The 21,081-nt window shown below is 41.2% G+C and overlaps 1 protein-coding gene across 2 annotated transcripts in view; it reads right to left on the bottom strand.

Moving 5' to 3' along the window:
* The window catches only part of phf21b (PHD finger protein 21B), a 38,650-nt gene extending 17,569 nt beyond the window's left edge, over positions 1-21,081 (bottom strand). The window contains exons 1-5 of one of the 2 annotated variants that reach the window (XM_088347978.1): positions 20,667-21,081; positions 12,521-12,565; positions 6,382-6,642; positions 3,705-3,797; positions 1,096-1,422 (exon numbers count right to left, since the gene is read on the bottom strand). In XM_088347978.1, the coding sequence (XP_088204104.1) occupies positions 1,096-1,422; positions 3,705-3,797; positions 6,382-6,642; positions 12,521-12,565; positions 20,667-20,720 (780 nt within the window). In that variant the 5' untranslated portion in view covers positions 20,721-21,081. The remainder of the gene's footprint in view (positions 1-1,095; positions 1,423-3,704; positions 3,798-6,381; positions 6,643-12,520; positions 12,566-20,666) is intronic. The other variant, XM_088347979.1, reaches the window with a different exon arrangement.

Below are 21,081 nucleotides of genomic sequence, written 5' to 3'. Positions count from 1 at the left end.
CTGGGCTGGGCCCAAAATGTCAATCATTATGATCGGGTCGGGCTTCTCTCTTGCTGGCTTAAACAATAAGAGGTATATGTAAATGAGAATGTATACTAAAAGGATGTGTGGGTACTAAACTAAAACACATTTATTGAAAAAGAAAAATATATATTAAAACTATGCTTTGGCTTTTGGCAACCATACGTTAAATCCCAGGTGTCAAACAGGGGGCCCACGGGCCAGATCAGGCCCACGAGGCAACGCTCAGAGAAGCGCAAGAGAAAAACAAGCTACAGGTTGAAATATGTCAACTTGTTGTTGCCAAAGAAAGGTGCCTTGAACAAAGAAACTGTACATGAATTTATTTTTCTCTCTCTCCCTCTTTTCCACCCCTTTTCTCCCACTCTCTGTGTCTTTCTTTTTCTCTTTCTTTGTTGCTCTTTGTCTCTCTCTCTGTCTCTTTCACCCTATTTTGCTCTAACTTCCTTTTTCCTTCTCTCTTTTCTCTTTCTTCATACCCTTGGCGCTTTCTTTTCTCTCCTTCTGTCTTTTTATTTCTCTTTGGATTTCTTTCTTCCTCTCCCTTTCTTTTCCCCCTCTCTCAAAACTTTTTATATTTTGTTTCTCACGCTCTCTACCTGTCTCTCTTTTTCTTTCTTTGTCCCGCCCTCTCCTTTTCCCTCCCTCTTTCTCTTATTTCTTTATCTCTTTTTCTTTCTCTTTAATCTACTAGTCCGGCCCCCGACAGAATGTTTGTTCTATCGTGTGCCCCCCCCCCGAGTTAAAATGAGTTTGATACCCCTGCGTTAAACGCTTTGGTTCCCCTTTTAAGAAAGTCCTCCTTGTAACTAGAAAGTGATCACATGAGTTACAGAATGCATGCAACTCCAAGACTACCCGATTTCACCCCAGGTCCGCCTTGTGACAGCATTCTAGGTTGTGACTATTTATTTGGTCTTACCTCTGCTACGAGTGAGCGAGCAAGCAAATGAGTACATTTTTTGAGCAATACTGTTTGTATCTTTTATTCTTTAAGCATTCATCTGCATGAGGAAGTGCATCAGTTTTAGTGATTGAGTAAGTATCCTGCTAATAGCAATTAGCCAGTCTTACCTTGACGGCCTCACTAACGGCAGCGACTCCATTGGTGTTGGCCGGCGAGGCGGCGATGATGGCGTAAGCCACCCCGGCCCCGCCCGACACGTTCTGAGCGGGGCCGGCCGAGTCGAGGGCCGGGGTGGCGCTGGCGAGCGCGAGGGCTGGTGGGACGGAGCTGTCATAAGGCTGTGTTCGGGGGCTGAGGGTGCAGTTGGGTGTGGGCAGTGTAGGACCGGCGCCCGGGTGGGTGAGGACGGACGTGGTGTGCGGCTGCGGGGGCTGTGAGGGTTCCTGGCACGGACTGCTGGGAAGGCTGTCGGGGATCAACGTCTTTGGCCTGACCTGAAGACGTGCACACAGTTCACCAATATAAGCATCCAGTTATTTAATTGTGAAGCCATTGTGTGAAAAAGGTCCAAAATCACTTAAGTTTGTGGCAGAATGTGTGTGTCTGCTTATGTGCAATACACTCCTTAAGTATTAGAATGGCAACTATTGTAGTTGTAGACTAGTCACCAACCATTAAAATGATTAGTCGAATCAGCTGATGTTTATTTTTCTTAAATATACATCATTGATTGCCGTTCCGTTCCCCTTATTAAGAGATAATAAACCCTTAGATTGCTCAACAAACTTGGATTTTTCAGGATTATAATGAAGCAGAAACTGCAGGTGAACATGAAAACGTAAGACAACATAAACTGGAAATATGAATTGTTGTAAATATATGCATAAAAGTTTGAGTCTTGCTCTTTCAGTTGTACATATATTCTCAAATATTTTCAACATGACCGGGCATTTTATGGGCCTTTGTGGTAGATGGTGAAGCGATTCCCGGAGACAGAGACGCACATCATACATGACCAGTCAGTACCCCAACTAATTGCCCTTAATAAAGTAATGTTCAACGGATTGAATGTTTTTTTTTCAAATTGGTGACTGATTAAAAATTTACAAAATGCATTACCCATTATGCCCCGCCAGTCTCATTTCTGCCCGTGATAAGTCCGTTGCCACATGCGGATGGTTGTGAGATATGATTGTGGGATGTTGCTGCCACCTTGCAGGTGTTTGAGAACTACATTAATCCAATTAAATTTTTTATGATATTGATTACTGTAATTTCAATAGAGCTTGTTAAACAGGGACACGGGCACCCCCATGGTAATAAAAGGGACAACTTATGAAACCTCAGGAGAAAAGATGCCGCCACTTCTTCACACTATCGTGCTATCGTTTTGTATATAGAATAGAATAGAATTTACTTTTGTTGTCATTCTTTGTAACAATGCACACAGAACGAAAAGCTCCGTCTCAGGTTATTGATTGCCGTTCCCCTTTTTAAGCGATAATAAACTCTTAGATTGCTCATTAGCTGCAGTAGAACAGTAAATGAAATAAACATATGCATTTTGTGAAGTACATTCAGTGGGAAACTACTTAACGATTCTCATCAGTTAGAGTTTAACAACTGACATTTGTCGTTTTTGACAACTGACATTTGTTCTTCGAACTGCGTGCATTTACTTTCAAACGCGTTTGACAGGCAAAGTGTGTCATAACGCTCAAGCTCTCTTTTATAATGAATTATCTACAAATGAAATGTACAATGCCCGTCATCGCACTATTGTTACAATGCATGTCATTCACAAGTATTGCACCAATATTAGTCAAGTCATGTTTATTTGTGATGCCCTTAATCACAAGGAGTCTCAAAGGGAGGCATGGACCACAGGCTAATTATTGCAGCATCCCTTGATCTAAAACCAACATGAGGGCAAGGAAAAACTCAAAAACCTCAGGATGAGGTAAATAAAGAAACCTTGAGAAGGGGCCGCACATGAAGTAATCCCCCTTCAGGATGACCAGGCCAAAATGGAAGTTGTAACAACTCAGGCCTGTCTCTAAGCAGTACATATCCTTTTATTATGACAATCTCTTTATCTTTTATGTTTGGAATCCTAATTACATGTCTACCCTGGAGTGCTATGTCCAATATCATCGCATATTTTCTTTCACAACGTTGATATCAATTACAATAAAGACAATTCAATTCATCGAAACCATTTTGGCTTAAATGTTACTTGAATCTTACCGAGGCAAGTCAGACTGTCCGTATGACCTGCTTTCTCTTTAAATGTTCGTGCATCACTGAGATACTGCCATGATACGCAAGGTCTGCTTGGCAATGATTGCAGTGTCCTCTAAAATAAATCGTACGTGTACTTAATGTTGGCGCAGTCAGTTCTGTATGTTCCGGCTCAAGACAGACACAACTGTCAATAGAGATTGTATTCATGTAGAGATCCTTCACTCTGTCGGAGAAACCCGTCTGGCGGCGTGCTATCGATTTTTGACTAAAACATCGACTAATTGTTGGGGCCCTGATGGCAAGTTCACTCCCTTTGTTTTTGTGATAGAGAAAAAGAAATACTTTAGGGTCCCAAACTTTTCAAGTGAAGTATTGGAACATACGTTTGCTAAAATGAACTACAAATATTTGAAGAAGTAAGCTTTACTTACAGGCTTTTCTCTCGCCCTTTTTTTTTTAGTTTTATGGATCAGTGAGATTGATCGTTTATATGTGCGACTTTTGGTTTTGTAGAGTCCGAGTGTGCAAGTACCTGAGGTAGCACGCTGACGGCCTGACCGGCTAGTCGGTGCAGTGAGCTGACTTGAGGAACCTTGATGGGAACAGAACTGAGCGAGCCCAACATCTGTAGACAAAAGTCCCAAATAATGAGGTCAACGTTAAACGTAGAAGGAAATCATAGCATAGACAGCTAGCAGGATGCAATTGTGTTTTCCACATGGAAGTGTTCACAATCAAAACTGGTGTTGTTGTTCGACACCGAAATACACATCGAGCATTTTGTGCATGCTATGAGAGTTGCACCTCCTTCCATGTCTGTACTTCCTACAACTAAGAGGCTGTGCTTTCATTGGCGAATCCTCCTCAAAAAAACAAGATAACTTTTTACAATCAGTCGCCTGCCCCTCCCCCCTTCTCCTTCTGTGGTTTTGCCTTGTACTGCAGAGCCACTCGCCAGAAGGGGGAGGGGGAGCAGGAAAAGAGGGGGGAGTCGAGGCCAGTTCCCATGGCAACCACACCGAAGAACATTCTTACAGTGCGAGGGCTTTTATTTTTTTAATTGCAACTATTTTCTCCCAAGTTGAGCACTTTGGATTGGGGGGGATTCGACCAAATGCATCCTTCGCTCACTTCCTGCACACACTCTGCTCCCACAGGGTCATCATTTGGTTTGTGTGCGTGTATATTTGTGACACTATGCCGGCTGCTCCTGCAGAGGTCGCTGCACCTCTTTTACACACGTTACTTTAACAATAAGGTCAGCGTGTGTGCGTCAAGTAGCGCAAGGAAAAAGGTGAAAAAGACGACGCAGCGGCAGCTGTTTTTGTTCCTCTGCTTGGCTGTGCTGACCCCCGACCAGCAGGACTGAGCAGTTTCCATGGAAACAGGGCTTCTCAGCACTCATTCAATCATTCTCTCATCCGTTCACTCAATCAATCTTGTGCTCGCTCTCTGGCTGGCTCCGTTTACTCACTGGAAAACCTGGAAAAACTTGCAGGCAATAAGGAAAATTCGTAAGACTCTTCTGTGGATTGGTGTGTGTGGAGAAGTCTTGAAATTTGTTCCAAACAACATGCAGAACATCTTATCCTCTGTAACATAGGTTACATGGAAATTTGCTTGTGTTTTTTGTGTCAAATTAAAAGTGTATTTGCGTGCATTAACGCTTAAATGAAGTGTCACATGTTTGGTATATGTTTTCCTTTTTTTTACATCACCAATGGTAACACTTCGAGGGTTTCGATTAGCCATCGTAAATGTATTATTCGTGGACTTGGGATGTCAAATATCTGTCTTGAGTGTAAAATTAAGTCATGCACACCAAGACAAGTTACCCTTTATTGACGGAGAATCATAAAGGGCGAGTTTTGCCATTAAAGAGTCAGAAATCATGTTACTGGGTACTACTTTTACCGGAAAAACAAAACAAAACAAAATTAAATATCTGGCAATATCTACCATTAAAATGTGTTAAGACAATAAGAGTTTAAAATGAAAAACAAAGAACAAACTCGGACTTCTCAGGATTATAATGAAGCAAAATCTGCAAGTGAACATGAACACATTGTAAGACAACATAAACTGGAAATATGAATTGTTGTAAATATATATAAAAAGGTTTTTGAGTCCTGCGCTTTCAGTTGTACATATATTGTCAAATATTTTCAACATGACCAGGCATTTTATGGGCCTGTGTGGTAGAAGGTGAAGCAATTCCCGGAGACAGAGACCCACATCATACATGACCCATCAGTACCCCAAATAATTACCCTTAATAAAGTAATGCTCATCGGATTGAATGTTCTTTTTAAAATTGGTGACTGATTTAAAAAAATCTTTACAAAATGCATTAATTACTTATTATGCCCGTGATTAGTCCGTTGCCACATGTGGATGTCTGCGAGATACGATTGTGGGATGTTGCTGCCACCTTGCTGGTGTTTTGGAGAACTACATTGATCCAATTAAATTGTTTATTACATTGGTAACTCATTTTAATAGAGCTTGTTAAACAGGGACACGGGCGCCCCCATGGTAATAAGAGGGACAACTTTTGGAGTCTCAGGAGAAATAAGACGCTCTCACTTAGGGCGGCATTAGCTCAGGAGGTAGAGCGCAGGTTCGAGTCCCGGCTCCTCCATGTTATATGTTGAAGTGTCCTTCAGCAAGACACTGAATCCCTAATGCCCCCAATAAGCAGGTAGGCGCCTTGCATGGCTGACTATTGGTGTGTGAGTGTGTGTGTGAATGGGTAAGTGTGAAGCACATTTTTAAGCGCCTTGGGAGGTCTTCATTGACTTTAAAAGCGCTATATAACTGCAGACCAATTACCATTCACTTACTCCAGTATTTTCCTTTTTCCCTTCTTCACACTATCGTGCCATCGCTTTGTATTCATCTCTGTCTCAGGTTTTACAAATTGTATTGTTTTTAAGAGAGTAAAGGGACAAGGTAAAAAAAAAACAACAAGAAACTGTTAGATATATATCTTGACTCAAACAATGCAATCATTTCTAAATGCATTATCAAATGATTGTTATGATATTGTAAGATCTAATAATTTGGTTGAACAATTCTATCAATCATTTAAAGATATTCTGGGGACATGTCTCTTATAAGCCTTTGGCCAATTCCTTCATTTTGTTACGTGCTGTTTGTTGCCACATGGTTGAAAAGAAATAAATGAGAAAACACAAACACCCATTTACCTGCGTTGAAGGAATCTCCAGGGTCCTCCTGGCGCCCAACAGATGACTCCCGACCCCAAGTGCCACCCTGCCGCCCGTCTGCAAGTTGACTGGCACGGTTTGCGGCTCCGCAACGGGTGCATTCTGTCCGTTGAGGAGCGCTGCCGTCACAGCGGCCACGGGAGCCTTGGTCGGCACAACGGAGATGGCGATGGCTTGGCTAGGTTTGATGAGGGATAGCGGCTTGCTCGTGGCCACCGGGCAACCTCGCACCGCCAACTTCTGCGCATGCACACAAACACAAGGCCATCACTTACAATAAGAAATGATGAGGCGCCCTGACGTGATTGACACATTATTAAACAGTCATTCAAGGCCCTATTGATGGTTTTCACGTGACATCACAAGCATCCCAGAATGTTTAACAGTCCACCATAATGGATGGGTCCAGCAGTTTAATGTTGTCAGGGTCTACAATAATTTTGTTGGATGTTCAAATCAAAGTCAAGTCATATTTATTTGAATATCCCTTTATCACAAAAAGTCTCAAAAGACTGTAGAGAGCACAACAAATCAAAGAGCAATTTATAAGGCGTTTTTTAGTAACTCTACTGTTTATTTCTAAATACAACAAGCAATGTGCCATTCCCAAAGATAGTGGGCGTGCGCCATGAACCTAAGGTGAAAATATTGCGCCGTTTCCCAAACAAAATGACCTCCAAAGACAGCCCAGACTGTCCCTGAAAGCCTGGCCGAAAAGAGTGCACCCTCATCAGCTCCGAATTAACGCAATGTGAGCCCCGGCACGCTAAAATGCCTTGCCTATGATAGTACGCCGTTAGTCGGCTGAAACCAGTCCCAGATATCGCCTTTCTGAACCTTAAGCCCTCCACCACAAGCTTTTCTCGAGCCTGTATGAGTTTTGTTTGTACATCAGTCAACATTTGTCGTAACTTATGCCAGAAAGTTCAACGACAGCAAAACGAGAACTTTGATCGCCATATTTCGACTGTCAAGCATAATAATAATGAGGTAAACGTACTGAATGATTTTATACATTTTACTATAAAGGATTTTATTAAATATAAGTTACATTTATCGAGTGCAATGACGATTTTCACTCAGTGAGCTTCAGGTCACGCCGTTCCAAATGCGGAATGTTTTGGCTGGGGAATTTTGATAACAGGCCTCTGACTGAGAAGGCCAGACGCACAAGGACAAACATCGCGACGCTCTTCTCCGGGATGATGGAGCCCACGTGGGGGGCTTTCCGGGCAGAGGAGCCGGCATACCAGCTTGTGGAAAATAAACGTGGGCCGGGAGAAGAACTTCAGAAGATCGAGAGGGAGAATAGAGAGAGGAGGTTTGACGGAGACTCAAGAGACACTAATTCGGCTAATTTGATGGAATTCACTTAGCTAAATACTTTGAGAAATTAAATCTGCCCCCGTGTGGAAATGCCGGTCCTTTGTCCGACTTTTCACATCAAGAAACGAGCGCGCATTGTTAGGTGGTGTTTGGTTAATGGAGTCAGATGACTAATTCGAAGAATTTGGTAACCGGTACATTTTAATATTTATTTCCCAACAGTACCCATCCATGTAGATTACATGATAGGAACTATCCATTCCAAATTGAGTTAAGTTCACATAGTAACAAGGAATCAAAGAGTTAAAAGCTTTTTCAAAAGCCGTTCCAATCACTAGTGTGTTTACGTGTGCGTGAGTGAGTACCAAGTCACACAAGGAGAAAGTGATGCAAGTGACTGTTAACATTTGCACAACATGAATAGAAATGAAGAATTAGAAAATCAGAAAAGCTTATCGTGTCCATTTTATTCATCAAGGTCACAAGTTTACTGGCAAACATCCACACACTACTAGTCGACCAAACACGGTGACATAACTGAAACTGTCCCTGGCCAGCTGCCACCTCTAACACAAGTAATGTAATGGCAACAATCATGTAACAACCAAAATGTCTACCACGAATGGCACTTGGACCAGAAAATTCAAGTGGAAAGTAATAGAATGTTGCCAACATGCCAAAAGTAAGGAGGCCTCTTCTTCACTTAGTCTCCCCACTCTACTTTCCCTTGCCCCCAAATAACCATTATAATGTTTGTCTCAGTAAAGGCAGTGAGGTGGGCATTAAAGTTCAAGGACAATACAAATAAAAGTTGTGTTAAGGTGCTGTTCCACAACACGGTTCCAGCCTGCCTTACCGCTCCTTTTTTTGGTTTTCTATTATGAAAAGGTACCTGGTCCTCAGGAACAGAGTTCTTGGGACCAGTTCTGTCGAGGTTCCAAACACGGTCCCAAGTACTAAAACATCACGCCATTCACTGCCGACCACTAAATGGTCAGAAACGTCGGTCACCCATGCTAAGGTTTTGAGTTTTTCCTTGCCCTTATGTCGGTTTTAGATCAGGGGATGGGGTAATAATAGTCCGTAGTCTGTTGTTGGTGCAGCCTTTCAGGACTTCTCGTAATTGAGGGCTATACAAATAAAAATCACTTGACTGCCGACCACTGATTGGTCAGAGAACTTCTTCCCCCGCGAGATTCAGCTGGAACCAGCCTCCATTGTGTGTCCCCGCATATTACTTTGAACAAAAAGCTATTTTTCGAGTTATGCCGACCAGTAATTCTGCCCAGTTGGCGAGGTGCACTTGAACTAATCCTGCTGGAGCTCGACAGAACCAAATTGAAGTGGTTCAGACAAGAAATAAGGTGAGCCAACGTGATAGCTAACATTTTGCATGTGTGTTCAGTGGTAAATGCTTAAAAAAAAGAAAAAAGAAAAAAAAAGGTGGTTAAGTATTTCTTTGATTGTTCATTAAAGCACAGATTTGTCTGGTTTTTGAGGCTTCTGGAACAAGTTTTGATTTTTTTTTGATGTATACAAATTAACTCTATTGAAATGAAGTACCAAAACCGAGGAACACGTCAAACAATGATGCAATTAGCAGTCTTCAAGGTCAAAGTTGGTAAGGTCTGGAAGCCAACCCTTTTCATCACCTTAAGACGGGAAACATTCTTATTCAAAGTCAACATTTGGACACGTTCTCTTCAAACATGCGGGCCCAAAAAGGGGAATGAGTGAGGGGGGACTAATTGAGTGGGGGGATGGTGAATTGCACTGTTGGCCGGCAGATGGACTTCTACAAACAATAGACGCCGACAGATGCAACCGCAATCCATGCACATACAGCAGACCGGGATGACTGATGTCATGACCGAGAAAAAAGATAACGTTTTTCAAAAGAGTTATCATAGTAATCTGTGGTCTATTGTTGACAGTAGCGACAAGTTTGTGTGACCGGGAACAAAGGCCCACTCTCCACCCAGACACCCTCCCTTTCTTATTTAACATCTACAAACAATGGCTAAAAAGTGAGGAGGAGAAAGAAGAGAGGGATGAACAAGCCTAACTTTTCATCTACATACTTTAAAAAAAAATGCAGCTTGCATAGTAGAAAAAAATAATTGTAAAGCGCATTTTACACAAACTAATGCAACTCAAAAAACGGTATTAAAACATTTAATTACATTAGGACTACCCCCTTTTCTCTCTCCACTAAACATCTACCCCGACTGAACGACCCCCCCCCCACACACACACACTGGAAAAACGATGGCCCAAGCATGAGTGTGGACAAAAGAGACATTTAAGACGGTTCCTTCGAGAAGAGATGCGCACAAATCCCGTCCTACCGCATTGGTTATTATTTAACCTCCAAAAGTAAGGACATTAAAGAGTTATGCGAGCAGCATAATAGAGAACCCATTTCAAGTTACATTTACAGCACATCTTCAAGACCAAACTAGTAGCCTGAAGGATTTTATAAATTTTACTATAAAGGATTTTCTACGATTAAATACAAGTTACATTTATCGAGTGCAATGAAGATTTTCACTGAGTGGGCTTCAGGTCACGCTGTTCCAAATTCGGAATGTTTTGGCTGGGGAATTTTAATAATAGGACTCTGACGAAGGACGTCAGGCATTGTTTTGATAACGCTCGGTGTTGTTTTCAGTTTCTCCAGACATCGAAGCGAGGGGGTGGACCCCATGTGGGTGCTTTCATTGGCACGCCCATGGAAGGAGCCGGCACACCAGCTTGCGGAAAAAACGTGGGCCGAAGAGGAAGCAAAAGATCGAGAGAGGAGGCTTGACTGACACGAGCGACACTTATTCGGCCATATAATCGATGAAGTTCACTTAGGTAAATTATTTAAGAAAATAAATCTGCCCCCGTGTGGAAATGCCGGTCTCTTGTCCATCTTTTCACATCAAGAAACGAGCGCGCATTGTTAGGTGAATGAAGGTTGTGTTTGGTTAATGGAGTCAGATAACTAATTTGAACATTCTGGTTAACGGTACATTTTAATACTTAATTCCTAACAAGCCGCAGTTTTGAAGTTTCAAAACAGCAAAATACAAGTATTGAACAATGACTCCAAAGAAAACAAAATGAAGCTCAGAGTCAGCAAAGAATCTACCGTACGCTTCTCTGGTTGTGCCATTCAGTCTTCAAATACAGTGATATTTTGTTTATTGTGAAGGTTAGAGCAGTGTGATGGTAGAATCCTTATTGCATGACCATTACTTATTATCAATTTAAACGAAAGCAGGTCTGTATCACCTAACTGAGCACACAAACTTTTTGACAAAGCTGGCAGATGAATGGTAGCCAGCAATGCAGCTAACACAATCCAGCCAGACGTCACCAAAACACCTTTGTGGGGTTTACATTTTATTACATATTATAGCACGACTAATATTTTTACTTTAGTTATGGCCAGCAGTCAACATTGAAGAAGGCAAACTGTTTCAAGAAGAAGCCGTTTATTTTCACCCTGCACAAGTGCCCGCTTTGGGTGTCCCAGGCAGAAATGGGACAGAGATTCTTCTGACTTACTTCGAACTGGAGATGCAAGATAACCATTTTCTCAACACCAATAACTGATAAAATCCTGCTAATGGAGATCAATACTGAGAACATATTACGTTTTAATTCACTGACTATTATAATTGGGTAAAAAAATTAAAACACGCACAACGTCAAGACACATTTATTGAAGGCTCAAGGTTTCTTCATTTTCCTCATGTTGAGGTTTTTTTTTTTAGTTTTTCCCTTGCCCTCATGTTGGTTCCAGATCATGGGGATGGTGTAATAATAGTCTGAAAAAAATAGTCTGTGTAATAACCTGTGAAGCCCTTTGAGACTCTTTGTGATTAAGGGCTATACAAATAAATAAGACTTGACTTGATTAAGGGCTATACAAATAAATAAGACTTGACGAGAAATGTGTCTTTATTTTTGTTTACAATTCCAATAACAGACAGATTTGGTTAAGTACGAGAGACTAGAGTTTGACTTTATCAATTGTTCAAAACGGGTATTGTTTGTGGGTAATAACTATAATGGCCAGATAGATATTGTTATGAGGACCATCAAACTGACGTATAGACATTGCCGAAAGTGCATATGATTATGGGTGTGCTCATGCTGTGAAAATATGTCGCTCGAAACACACGTGCCTTGGAGAAGAAAAATATATCGCATTATATGTGCTGTACACATTATAAAGATACAATTGTTAATGCATAGAGAGTACGCTACATCGGCTAAATGTAATGTTATGGCCATTTACGGCTTTGCAAGTCTCATAGTGCCGCATATGATGCATATTTATGGCAGTGATGATTTGCTAAATGAGTACACAACATTAAAATATGTACAGTTAGACAAGGCTTGTGTCATTACAAATATTTTCAGGCCTAACTGTACGTACAGACAACCGATGGATAACGGAAGCAATCAGAATTTTTATTTTTTTTTTTAAATACTTCCTCCGCGTTGTCGAGTTTGCTCTCCATAGCAATGCTGATCCGACTAAACTACTACCTCTTTTAATAAAGTCTTATTCTTGCGTAAATCTTAATGAGGATATATTTTGTAGGCAACATGGCCTGGCTGTGTCACGCCCCTGCCATTGGCATGGTCGCAAAACAAAAAAAAGCTCATATTTGAAGGCACTGTGGTCCTTTGTTTCATATCGCGAGAATTGAATCGTGAAAACGTACAAAATTTAAATCATTGAGGACAATTTTTACAAACAGCAAATCAAAAAAATGGGAGGCGCCGATCATACCTGCCCATTGGGAAGTTCATTCAGGCCTTTGCACAGACTTGGATTCTGAAAAAAAAGCCCAAAAGAAACAAAATTAGCATTATACATGCTAACATACACATGATCGTGACAAACTGCAAAATAAAGTTAAAAATCTTATGACCAATAGATGCATATACTTGTTCATCAGCTCATTCATGCACAGCGAAAACCCTAAGAAGAATCGCTGTCTAGAATGTAGTCTTGTTTCCATGACAACTATAGCTGGAGTTGTTTTCAAACGTGCCACAAGTTTTACCTTTGACCCTTGTTAGCCTATAACACATCCTGCAGGACCAAAGGAGAAGTGGCTGTAGTTACAGTGAAAAGGAAGGCCAGAGTTTTAACTGCTGATTCTGCAGTTAACAAATCGAAGCCCAGAAAGTTACATCTTTTATACAGCTAATAAAGGTTGCATTTTTCTTATTTGTCATTCAGGTCCTAACCAAGTTGATACAATTTCGGTGTTGAAATGAAGTAAATAAACCGGATAAAGAAACATTTTGATGTTTTTTTTTTTAACTCAAAAAACAAACACAAAAATCAACTTGCTTCTTGGAACTTTTGTAGCCTTGACCATTATACCATTTTGGATGTTTGTACCTCTTTAGAAACGTTTTAAAGTGCATCGGTAACTGCCAATATTTAAAGACAGGAGGGGGTAAACTGGACTATGCTATCGGAGCTGTGTCAGGTTGGGAAGAGCGAAGTGGAATGAACGTGAGTGTGTTCTTGACTCTGGCCACCTACCACTAGGGGGATATGGCTTTGGTATATAGACCCAACTTTTTTTCAATGGGTCACAAAATGTGTAGTGCGCGATTGGCTTGGAAAATTTAAGTTTGTTAAATCACACTTCTATTCTATAGCATATGAATAACCTATATTTTATGTTGACAATATCTGTGTATTATCTGTTATTGCAACATCCATTGCAGCCTGGTCATCCTGGAAGGGGGATGACCTCATGTACGGTCCCCTCTCAAGGTTTCTTCATTTTCCTCATGTTGAGGTTTTTGAGTTTTTCCTTGCACTCATATTTGTTTTAGATCAGGGGATGGTATCATAATAGCCTGTGGTTTGCAATAATCCGTGCAGCCCTTTAAGACTCTTTGTGATTAAGGGCTATACAAATAAACATGACTTGACTTAAAATATATATAGATGTTACGCAAAAATGACTATTTCCTCACATTTTGCTTTCTTTCGAATTGGGGAATACCTTTAAGTCGATAGTCTCCCTGACATCTAAACAAATAAGCAATATTCCAAGCAGAATGGAGCCAAATATCACATAGTCTAAGTATGGTTATTCATTAAAAACTCACACGTAAACATGAATAGTATGTTTTAAAGATACACTTTAAAAAAGGTACAGTGTGTAATATGAAGTGCCTCCTAGGGGGTACAAAAAAAGATCATCCAGTAAAAAAAAAAAACACATCATTGATTTGAATATCGGGGGAAAAACACAAACTATCATACCAAAGATAAATATTCATAGGTGGAATGGTAAAATGGTAAATGGTCTGCATTTATATAGCGCTTTTCAATGTGCTTCACACTTCCCCATTCATACACACACACCACTTCAATAAACATTTGCCAAACTTAATAATCAATCTAAATGTGTAGCCTCTTAATCTTCATATGCTGCATTTCCTGTTAACTTACAGTTGCAACATTATAAACCAAGGGAAAACCGAGAATTTAATGCATAAACGTTATGTATGATAGGAGAAATAATGGTTAAAGGGACAGTGTGTCTTATTTGGCTACCATATGTTGCAATATTTTGCAGTGCAACCCAAAACGAGTGCTAAACAGCACAAGGAAGAACACAAACTACGGCGACTCAAAGTGGCAAAGAGCACTATGGAGAAATGTGTACTCCTACCTAGCGGAATCCATACAAAATAGTCGCCGCCCTGTTTCTCTGGCATCTTGCAGCTAAGCTGTGCTTAATTTGCACTGGTTTCCGTTTGCATTAGAAAATACAGTGCCATCTAGAGGTCAAATAATATATTATGTGCCTTTAAACATACATAGGAAAGTCACATATCACACAAACTAACTGCTCAAGTTAAACAAATAGAACAAAATTTACCCCATATGGAAACACTTAATAATGGCAAAGTTTTGGAGGCTTTAAAACTTTCGGATAAATGCATTTTCATGAAACCAAGCGGCACAGCTGCTTTCACAGAAAATGTACCGCGATTGGAGTGAGCCAAGCTTTCGTGAGGTGCAGATGACTTCATTTTATACTTTCCACCACAAAGCATCTTTACGCTCCCTGGAGTAAAAGAAGCAGTCGTATCCATGGTTACGCATGAAGGATTGACTGCGTGGACATGCTGACATACATTATTATTATACCGGCTGCCAGCGTGCCACTCTTCCATAAATAAATCTATTCTTTAAAACAGACATAGCCATCAATGCGTTAAATATACACCCACGGCTCACAGAAATTACATACATAGCAGAGAACAAACAACTATTTATGTTGCACTCTAAAATGGACTTGCATTGCTGTACTGCCAACATGAAATGATTCAATCTTTAACATTTCAAATTCATTAAATATGCTAACTGGGGTAAATTCATTTATTTTCAGTTCATGCCTTTTGCTATATTCCTAGCAAAGTTTTGGGTCTGCAAATACTCTTTTCAGGTGCATAGCAGATAATAGAAAATGCCGTTTTTAATGTTAGTTTATTTTTCCTGTCTTTCAGAAAAATGAACAATGTCCACTGACACTTCACTAAACAAGTATTATGCACAATAAGGAATACGCGCCTATTTGTTAAAGTCATGCCGTGAGGCTCTCTAATTCCACCCGGGGGAGTAAAAGCCCACATTAAACCCCACCCCCACATTTGCATATTACACTTTTTATTAGTGTGTATTTTCCGTAGCACTATTTAAATACTCTATAGCAAACGTTATATGGGTATTTTTGTATTCTATATCTTTATTTTATTTTTCCAACACAAGGATACTGCTGGAAGTGTGAATTTCCCTACGGGGATGAATAAAGTATATCTATCCAAGTCTGAAAGCAATTCTCCATTGGTTTATTGTAAACGGATCTGATACACGCCTTAATACTGTGTCTAGAGTGAACTTGACATCAGATCATGAATGACCGTCAGTCTGGCGATTGGCTTGTGAATCCAAGCAAGTTTTACTAAGGAGGCGTGCCTCCTGAAGGCAAAATTTAATATAGGACATTCTGAAAAAAATCCCATTTGCTGACAGTGATCAAATGGTAATTTGTTAAATCCATGTGCAATGGGTACAGGTATAAGAGGCCAATCTGTCCCATAGATACTCACCGACTACAACACGAGTGGGCAACGTTTTCCACTCTCGATCTACTCTTAAATAAATAAAATTTTCTAACCTGCAAGCGTCCTCCACACAACGGGAACTCAAATTCGGAATTTGGGTTGAAAACCGAATAAACCAGGTCATTTGTGGGTTTGTTTACGTTCACGCGGAATTTCAAAACACAATTACCAATACACTGAATTTCAAAGGATTACTGATAGCACGTAAATGTACTCACTGTGCGCAAAATGGCTGGAAATTGCATTGATAGAAATTGTAGCACCATGAATACAAATAATTTTTCAACAAAACGTAACAATGTTGAACTAAACACTTTTGCCGTATCTGTATTTTGCCATATTTAAATTACTTTGGTAATCAGTTTGGGCACTTTATTTAATTTCTAGCTTTTTCCACTTTCCTTTCTTGTTAAAAAGGCAATATTGACTGAATCTGAATGAGTATGAATATGTACTACAGCAATGGATTTTACTATGATCCCTTCAATGTATTTTAATGAAAATACCTCGATTAATCACATGTCACACTATAAATTCAGACATTTAAGAAATGTTGTCTTTGAGTATTAAACAGTTAACAATTTTTTGGTGAATTTATTTTTCTTGATAAAAGTGCGACACACAAGTTCTTAATTTCTTCAGTACCATAACGTACAAATACATTTTCAGAGTCATTGTTACTGAGTGCCAAAATGTAAAACAATGTTGTTTTTTTATTTTCAAAAAGTATTGTAAAACACTTTGGCGCTGCTGATCAGTAAGCATCAAGCCTCTGGGAATGATTTCAGTATGATAAATGACCACTAGATGGCAGGAATGGCGTTGATCAGATCTTTTTCCACACAGAGGAACTCCCACTTCTTAGTGTTGCTTGCTTACTCCATCCAGTGATTGAGAGTGTTAATGCATAAGTTTAGTGTTCCTGTAATAAAGTGTTTTTTGACAGGCAAAGTGCCCTTGTGTTTAAAGTAAACATTGTTGAGCTATTGGATGTATCACAAATGGAAAAAAAAGCACCGAAGTGAAAGTTTTGCTTGAAATGCATCCCTTCACCAAAAAAAAAAAAACGTTTTTTTCTCATAAGTTTTCTTGGAAACTAGTATCTTCAAGAAACTTAGCAACTGTTGTTTAGTAAACAATGGTAAAAGCTAGAAAAAAATGAGGATTTGATCAAGAGGTCGAAGGTTCGATTCCCGGCTCCTCCGTGTTATATGTCAAAGTGTCCTTGGGAAAGACACTGAATCCCCAATAAGCAGGTAGGCGCCTTGCATGGCTGACTCCCTATTGGTGTGTGAGTGTGTGTGTGTGAATGGGTAAGTGTGAAGCACATTGTAAAGCGCTTTGAGAGGTCTTCATTGACTTGAAAAGCGCTATAGAAATGCAGACCATTGACCATTTCTTTAGATATATCCTATTCCTTGTGGAGCTACAGAACTAAACTTTCTGAAGGCCTTCAAAATGGAGTCAAAATAGCAAAAATGGTCTGGCACCTACACACATGAGAGAAAGTCTGCCACTGAATGAGTTATTGATGAACGATTCTAGGTTTTTGGTCATTTGTCGTCAGGCCATTTTACAAACTTAAGACTCTCATCGCTTCTGAAATGTGACAAGAAGCGGACCTGCACGAGAAAATCTCAAAAATGTCCTCTTGAAAGGGTGTGCATGTATTTCTACTGGGACAGCAAATGTGTTAAGCAAAGGTGACATTTCTGTTGCTAAAGCAGAAGGCGTGCTGGAGAAGAAAAACAAGAAGAAGAAAAAAAACAAGAGAAAAGGAAGGCAGCATTTCAGTGCAGTGCTGAGTGGGCTTTCTGCAACTGTCACCCCTCCCCCTTCGCTGTGCCCCCCCAACTCAAAACAGCATCAAAGCAATCAAAATGGTAATGCTAGCTATGAATGGAACCCTTCCCCCTCCTTTCAACCATTTCCTCAGCGAAACTCCGCAGACTTTTGTGCTCTCATGTTTGAGGGGGAAGTTGTGAGGGGGAATGGGAGGGGGCGCACCCCTTGGTCGAGAAATGGACTCTTCCACTATGATAGTGATGGGAATTCCGGGACACTGAGAGAAGGGGCTCTTTTGGCTCGGCTGCCTGAGAAACGCCGACTCTTTTGGCTTAAAACGCTTTTTTGTTTTCAACGACTTTTTACCAATGATAGTATAATACAGAAATGTATTACCCTACTACTTTATAATAACTTTTACCGTTTCAATTAACTGTGAACGTTTATATTTTCTAATTGTTAATTCAAAGCAAATCACACAGAGAGTACATCACTCCTATTGACCAGTCACAAGCGCATTCAAGATAAAGATGGACAGAAGAGGAAGAAGGAAAAATAAATATCAATAAAGAGATACAAAAAGAAAACAAGAGGAGAAAGAGTGGTAGAAAGAGGGACAAAGAGTGAGAGAAAGGGAAAGCGAGAGAAAATCAGAGTGAAAATTTGAAAAAAGAGGGTGAAAGAGTGGGCAGCACGTTGGCTAGCGCGTGTGTGGCACAGTTCTTAGGTCATGAGCTCGAACCTTCCTGTGCGGAGTTTGCATGTTCTCCCCGTGCTTGCGTGAGTTTCCTCCGGGCACTCCGGTTTCCTCCCACATTCCAAAAACATGCATGTCAGGTGAATTGGCCTGTCCAGATTGTCCCTAGGTGTGAATGAGCGAGTGAGTTGTCCTGGCAACCGGTTTAGGGTGTCCCCTGCCCACTACCTGAAGATAGCTGGGATGGGCTCTAGCACCCCCGCGACCCTACTGAGGATAAGCAGTGCAAATAATAATAAATAATTCTAAGCAAATCACTCATATTGACCAGTCACAAGTGCATTCAAGAGATAAAGAGAACGACGGACAGAAGAGGAAAAAGAAGGAGCAATAAAGGAGATATAAAGAGAAAACAAGAAAAATAGAGGAAAGAGAGGGCAGAGTGATAGAAAGAGGGACAAAGACTGAGAGAAATGGAAAGCGAGAGAAAATCAAGAATGAAAATTTGAGAGAAATTTTGAAAAAGGTGGGGAAATAGTGATACAAAGAGACAGAAAATGAGTCAAGTCATATATATTTGTATAGCCCTTTATCACAAAAAGTCTCAGGAGGTAGCGCGCTTGTCTTGGGATCAAGAAGTCGCAGGATCGATTCCCGGCTCCTCCATGTTATATGTTGAAGAGTCCTTGGGCAATAAGCAGGTAGGCGCCTCCATATTGGTATGTGAGTATGTGTGTGAATGGGTAAGCGTGAAGCACATTGTAAAGTGCTTTGGTAGGTCTTCATTGACTTGAAAAGCGCTATAGAAATGCAGACCATTTACCATTTACAGAGCACATCAACAGAATCCAAACGTAAAATATGAATATGTCAATGATAGTCATACAGTAATGTAAAGTAACAAAACTGTGAAAAGAGCAAAAAAAATATGATACAAAGATAGAGTTAGAGTGATATCGAGCAAAAAAAGAAATTAGGAGAGAAAGATTTGAAGGGAGCCAGCTCCTCATTGATGGAGAATCGGCTCTCGTCGTTCACTTCAAAGAGCCGGCTACTATAGCCGTTTCGTTCGCGAACGACCCTTCACTCACTATGAAAGTGCCAAGTGTGAGTGAGCGAACCCCCGTCCACCCTTCCAGCGTTCTCGCTCCTCGAACGAGTGCTTGGGTCCAAATTCCAAAGCAAAAAGTCGGTCGATTCAAGTTAGGCCGCTCGAGTAACACAATATCGACCATCGCCCCACCCGCCGAGACTTCATTTTCAAGTCCATCTCCACTCCTCCAACACTCAACTTGTATGCATCCTTCCCGGCACGGCGCCCCCCGGAGGGGCGGTGCAGGAGGAGCCAGCGAGAGGGAGCTAGCCGGGGTTCTGAACCCCTCCAACACCAGGCTTCCGTGCACCGTAGCACCTGCCGAGAGCCGCAAAACAGTCGCTCATCGCGAAAAAAAGGGGAAAAACCAGACCCCCGAGCCGCCATAGAGAGTAAAAAAAGTGAACCAAGTGAAAGCGTCGCCTTGCGCCAATCACAAAGCACAATTCGCGTCACGTGACCCGGGAACAATCATACCAGCGGACTAAGTGCAAACTCAAAATGGGGGATGAAAAAGACGTTCAAAAGGCGAAATAAACACTCCGACCGTTCACGTCAACGTTTCTCCCTCGAAGTGGTTAAAGTTACCCGACATACTCAAGAGTTAACTCCAACCCCACAAACACGCCGACTACCTCAAAATGGACGCTAATAATAGTCAGCAAGTTTATCAGGCCAAAACAACAAAACATGTCCGCCAACTGTTTCCCAAACTCTACCTGGGACTCGTTTTAAGTGTATTTCTTCCGTTATGGCGGCGATGCCAAACAGTAGGCGAGAAATAAAGTTTGTCACACACACACTCAGCTAATCGCCGGCCTGTTGGATGTTGATAGGAAGTGCAAGGAGGAAGGGAGGGGGAGAAAAAAAAAGACCAGTCTTCACCTCGGTGCATGTGCGTGCATATTCACACAAGTAGTTGTGAGAAAAAGTGACTAAAGTTGTTGTTTGTGCAGCAGGCAAACAAAGCGGCCATGGATGTTTTCTTGTCCCTCATAAATATTCAGCTCGCGTCCGAACACAGCGCCGCATTAGCTGTGCTTCTTCTACTAGCTCTTCGCTAACACTAGGGAGCGAGAGGTAGCCATATTGGAATAAAAGTGCGAGTTGAAGTGAAGGAAAGGAAAAGCGACATTAGCTTTCACCTCCTTGGCGTCCTCCACGAGAATGAAGAACACGGCGGCGGCTGCTGCTTACCTGATGACATTGGATTTCCACTTTCAGTGCCTCTTGAAGGCCTTGTACTTCCATTTTCCGTCCACAAAATCACTTTAATCCCACTTTGGACACGAGCGACGTCAACTTTGGGGCCAATGGGGGCTTTTTTTCGAGGGACAATAACAAGCCAAAGAAGAACTAGTCGCTTCGAAGAGCAAGTTGTCGCTTCTTTTGCAACCCGGGACTCATCACCGACTTTCCGCCCGTCTCTAAAAGTGCTCGGAAGCCGTCACAAAGTCGTCCAGTGCTGGATGGATGATCTCCGGGGTACGCGGGGGTGATCCGGGGTGTTAGGGGCGAGCTGTTGCCTTGTCTTTTCACTAATTTAAGTTGAAAAGCGGGGACTAGATTGTGTCCGAGTGGGCGCCTTGATTTCACTTTGCCTGGGGAAAAG

This window comes from Urocampus carinirostris, chromosome 11 (assembly GCF_059441175.1).
Source record: "Urocampus carinirostris isolate Australia breed hairy pipefish chromosome 11, RoL_Ucar_1.0, whole genome shotgun sequence".
In the NCBI taxonomy this organism is placed as follows: domain Eukaryota; kingdom Metazoa; phylum Chordata; class Actinopteri; order Syngnathiformes; family Syngnathidae; genus Urocampus; species Urocampus carinirostris.
This window is presented reverse-complemented; position numbering and strand designations above follow the sequence as displayed.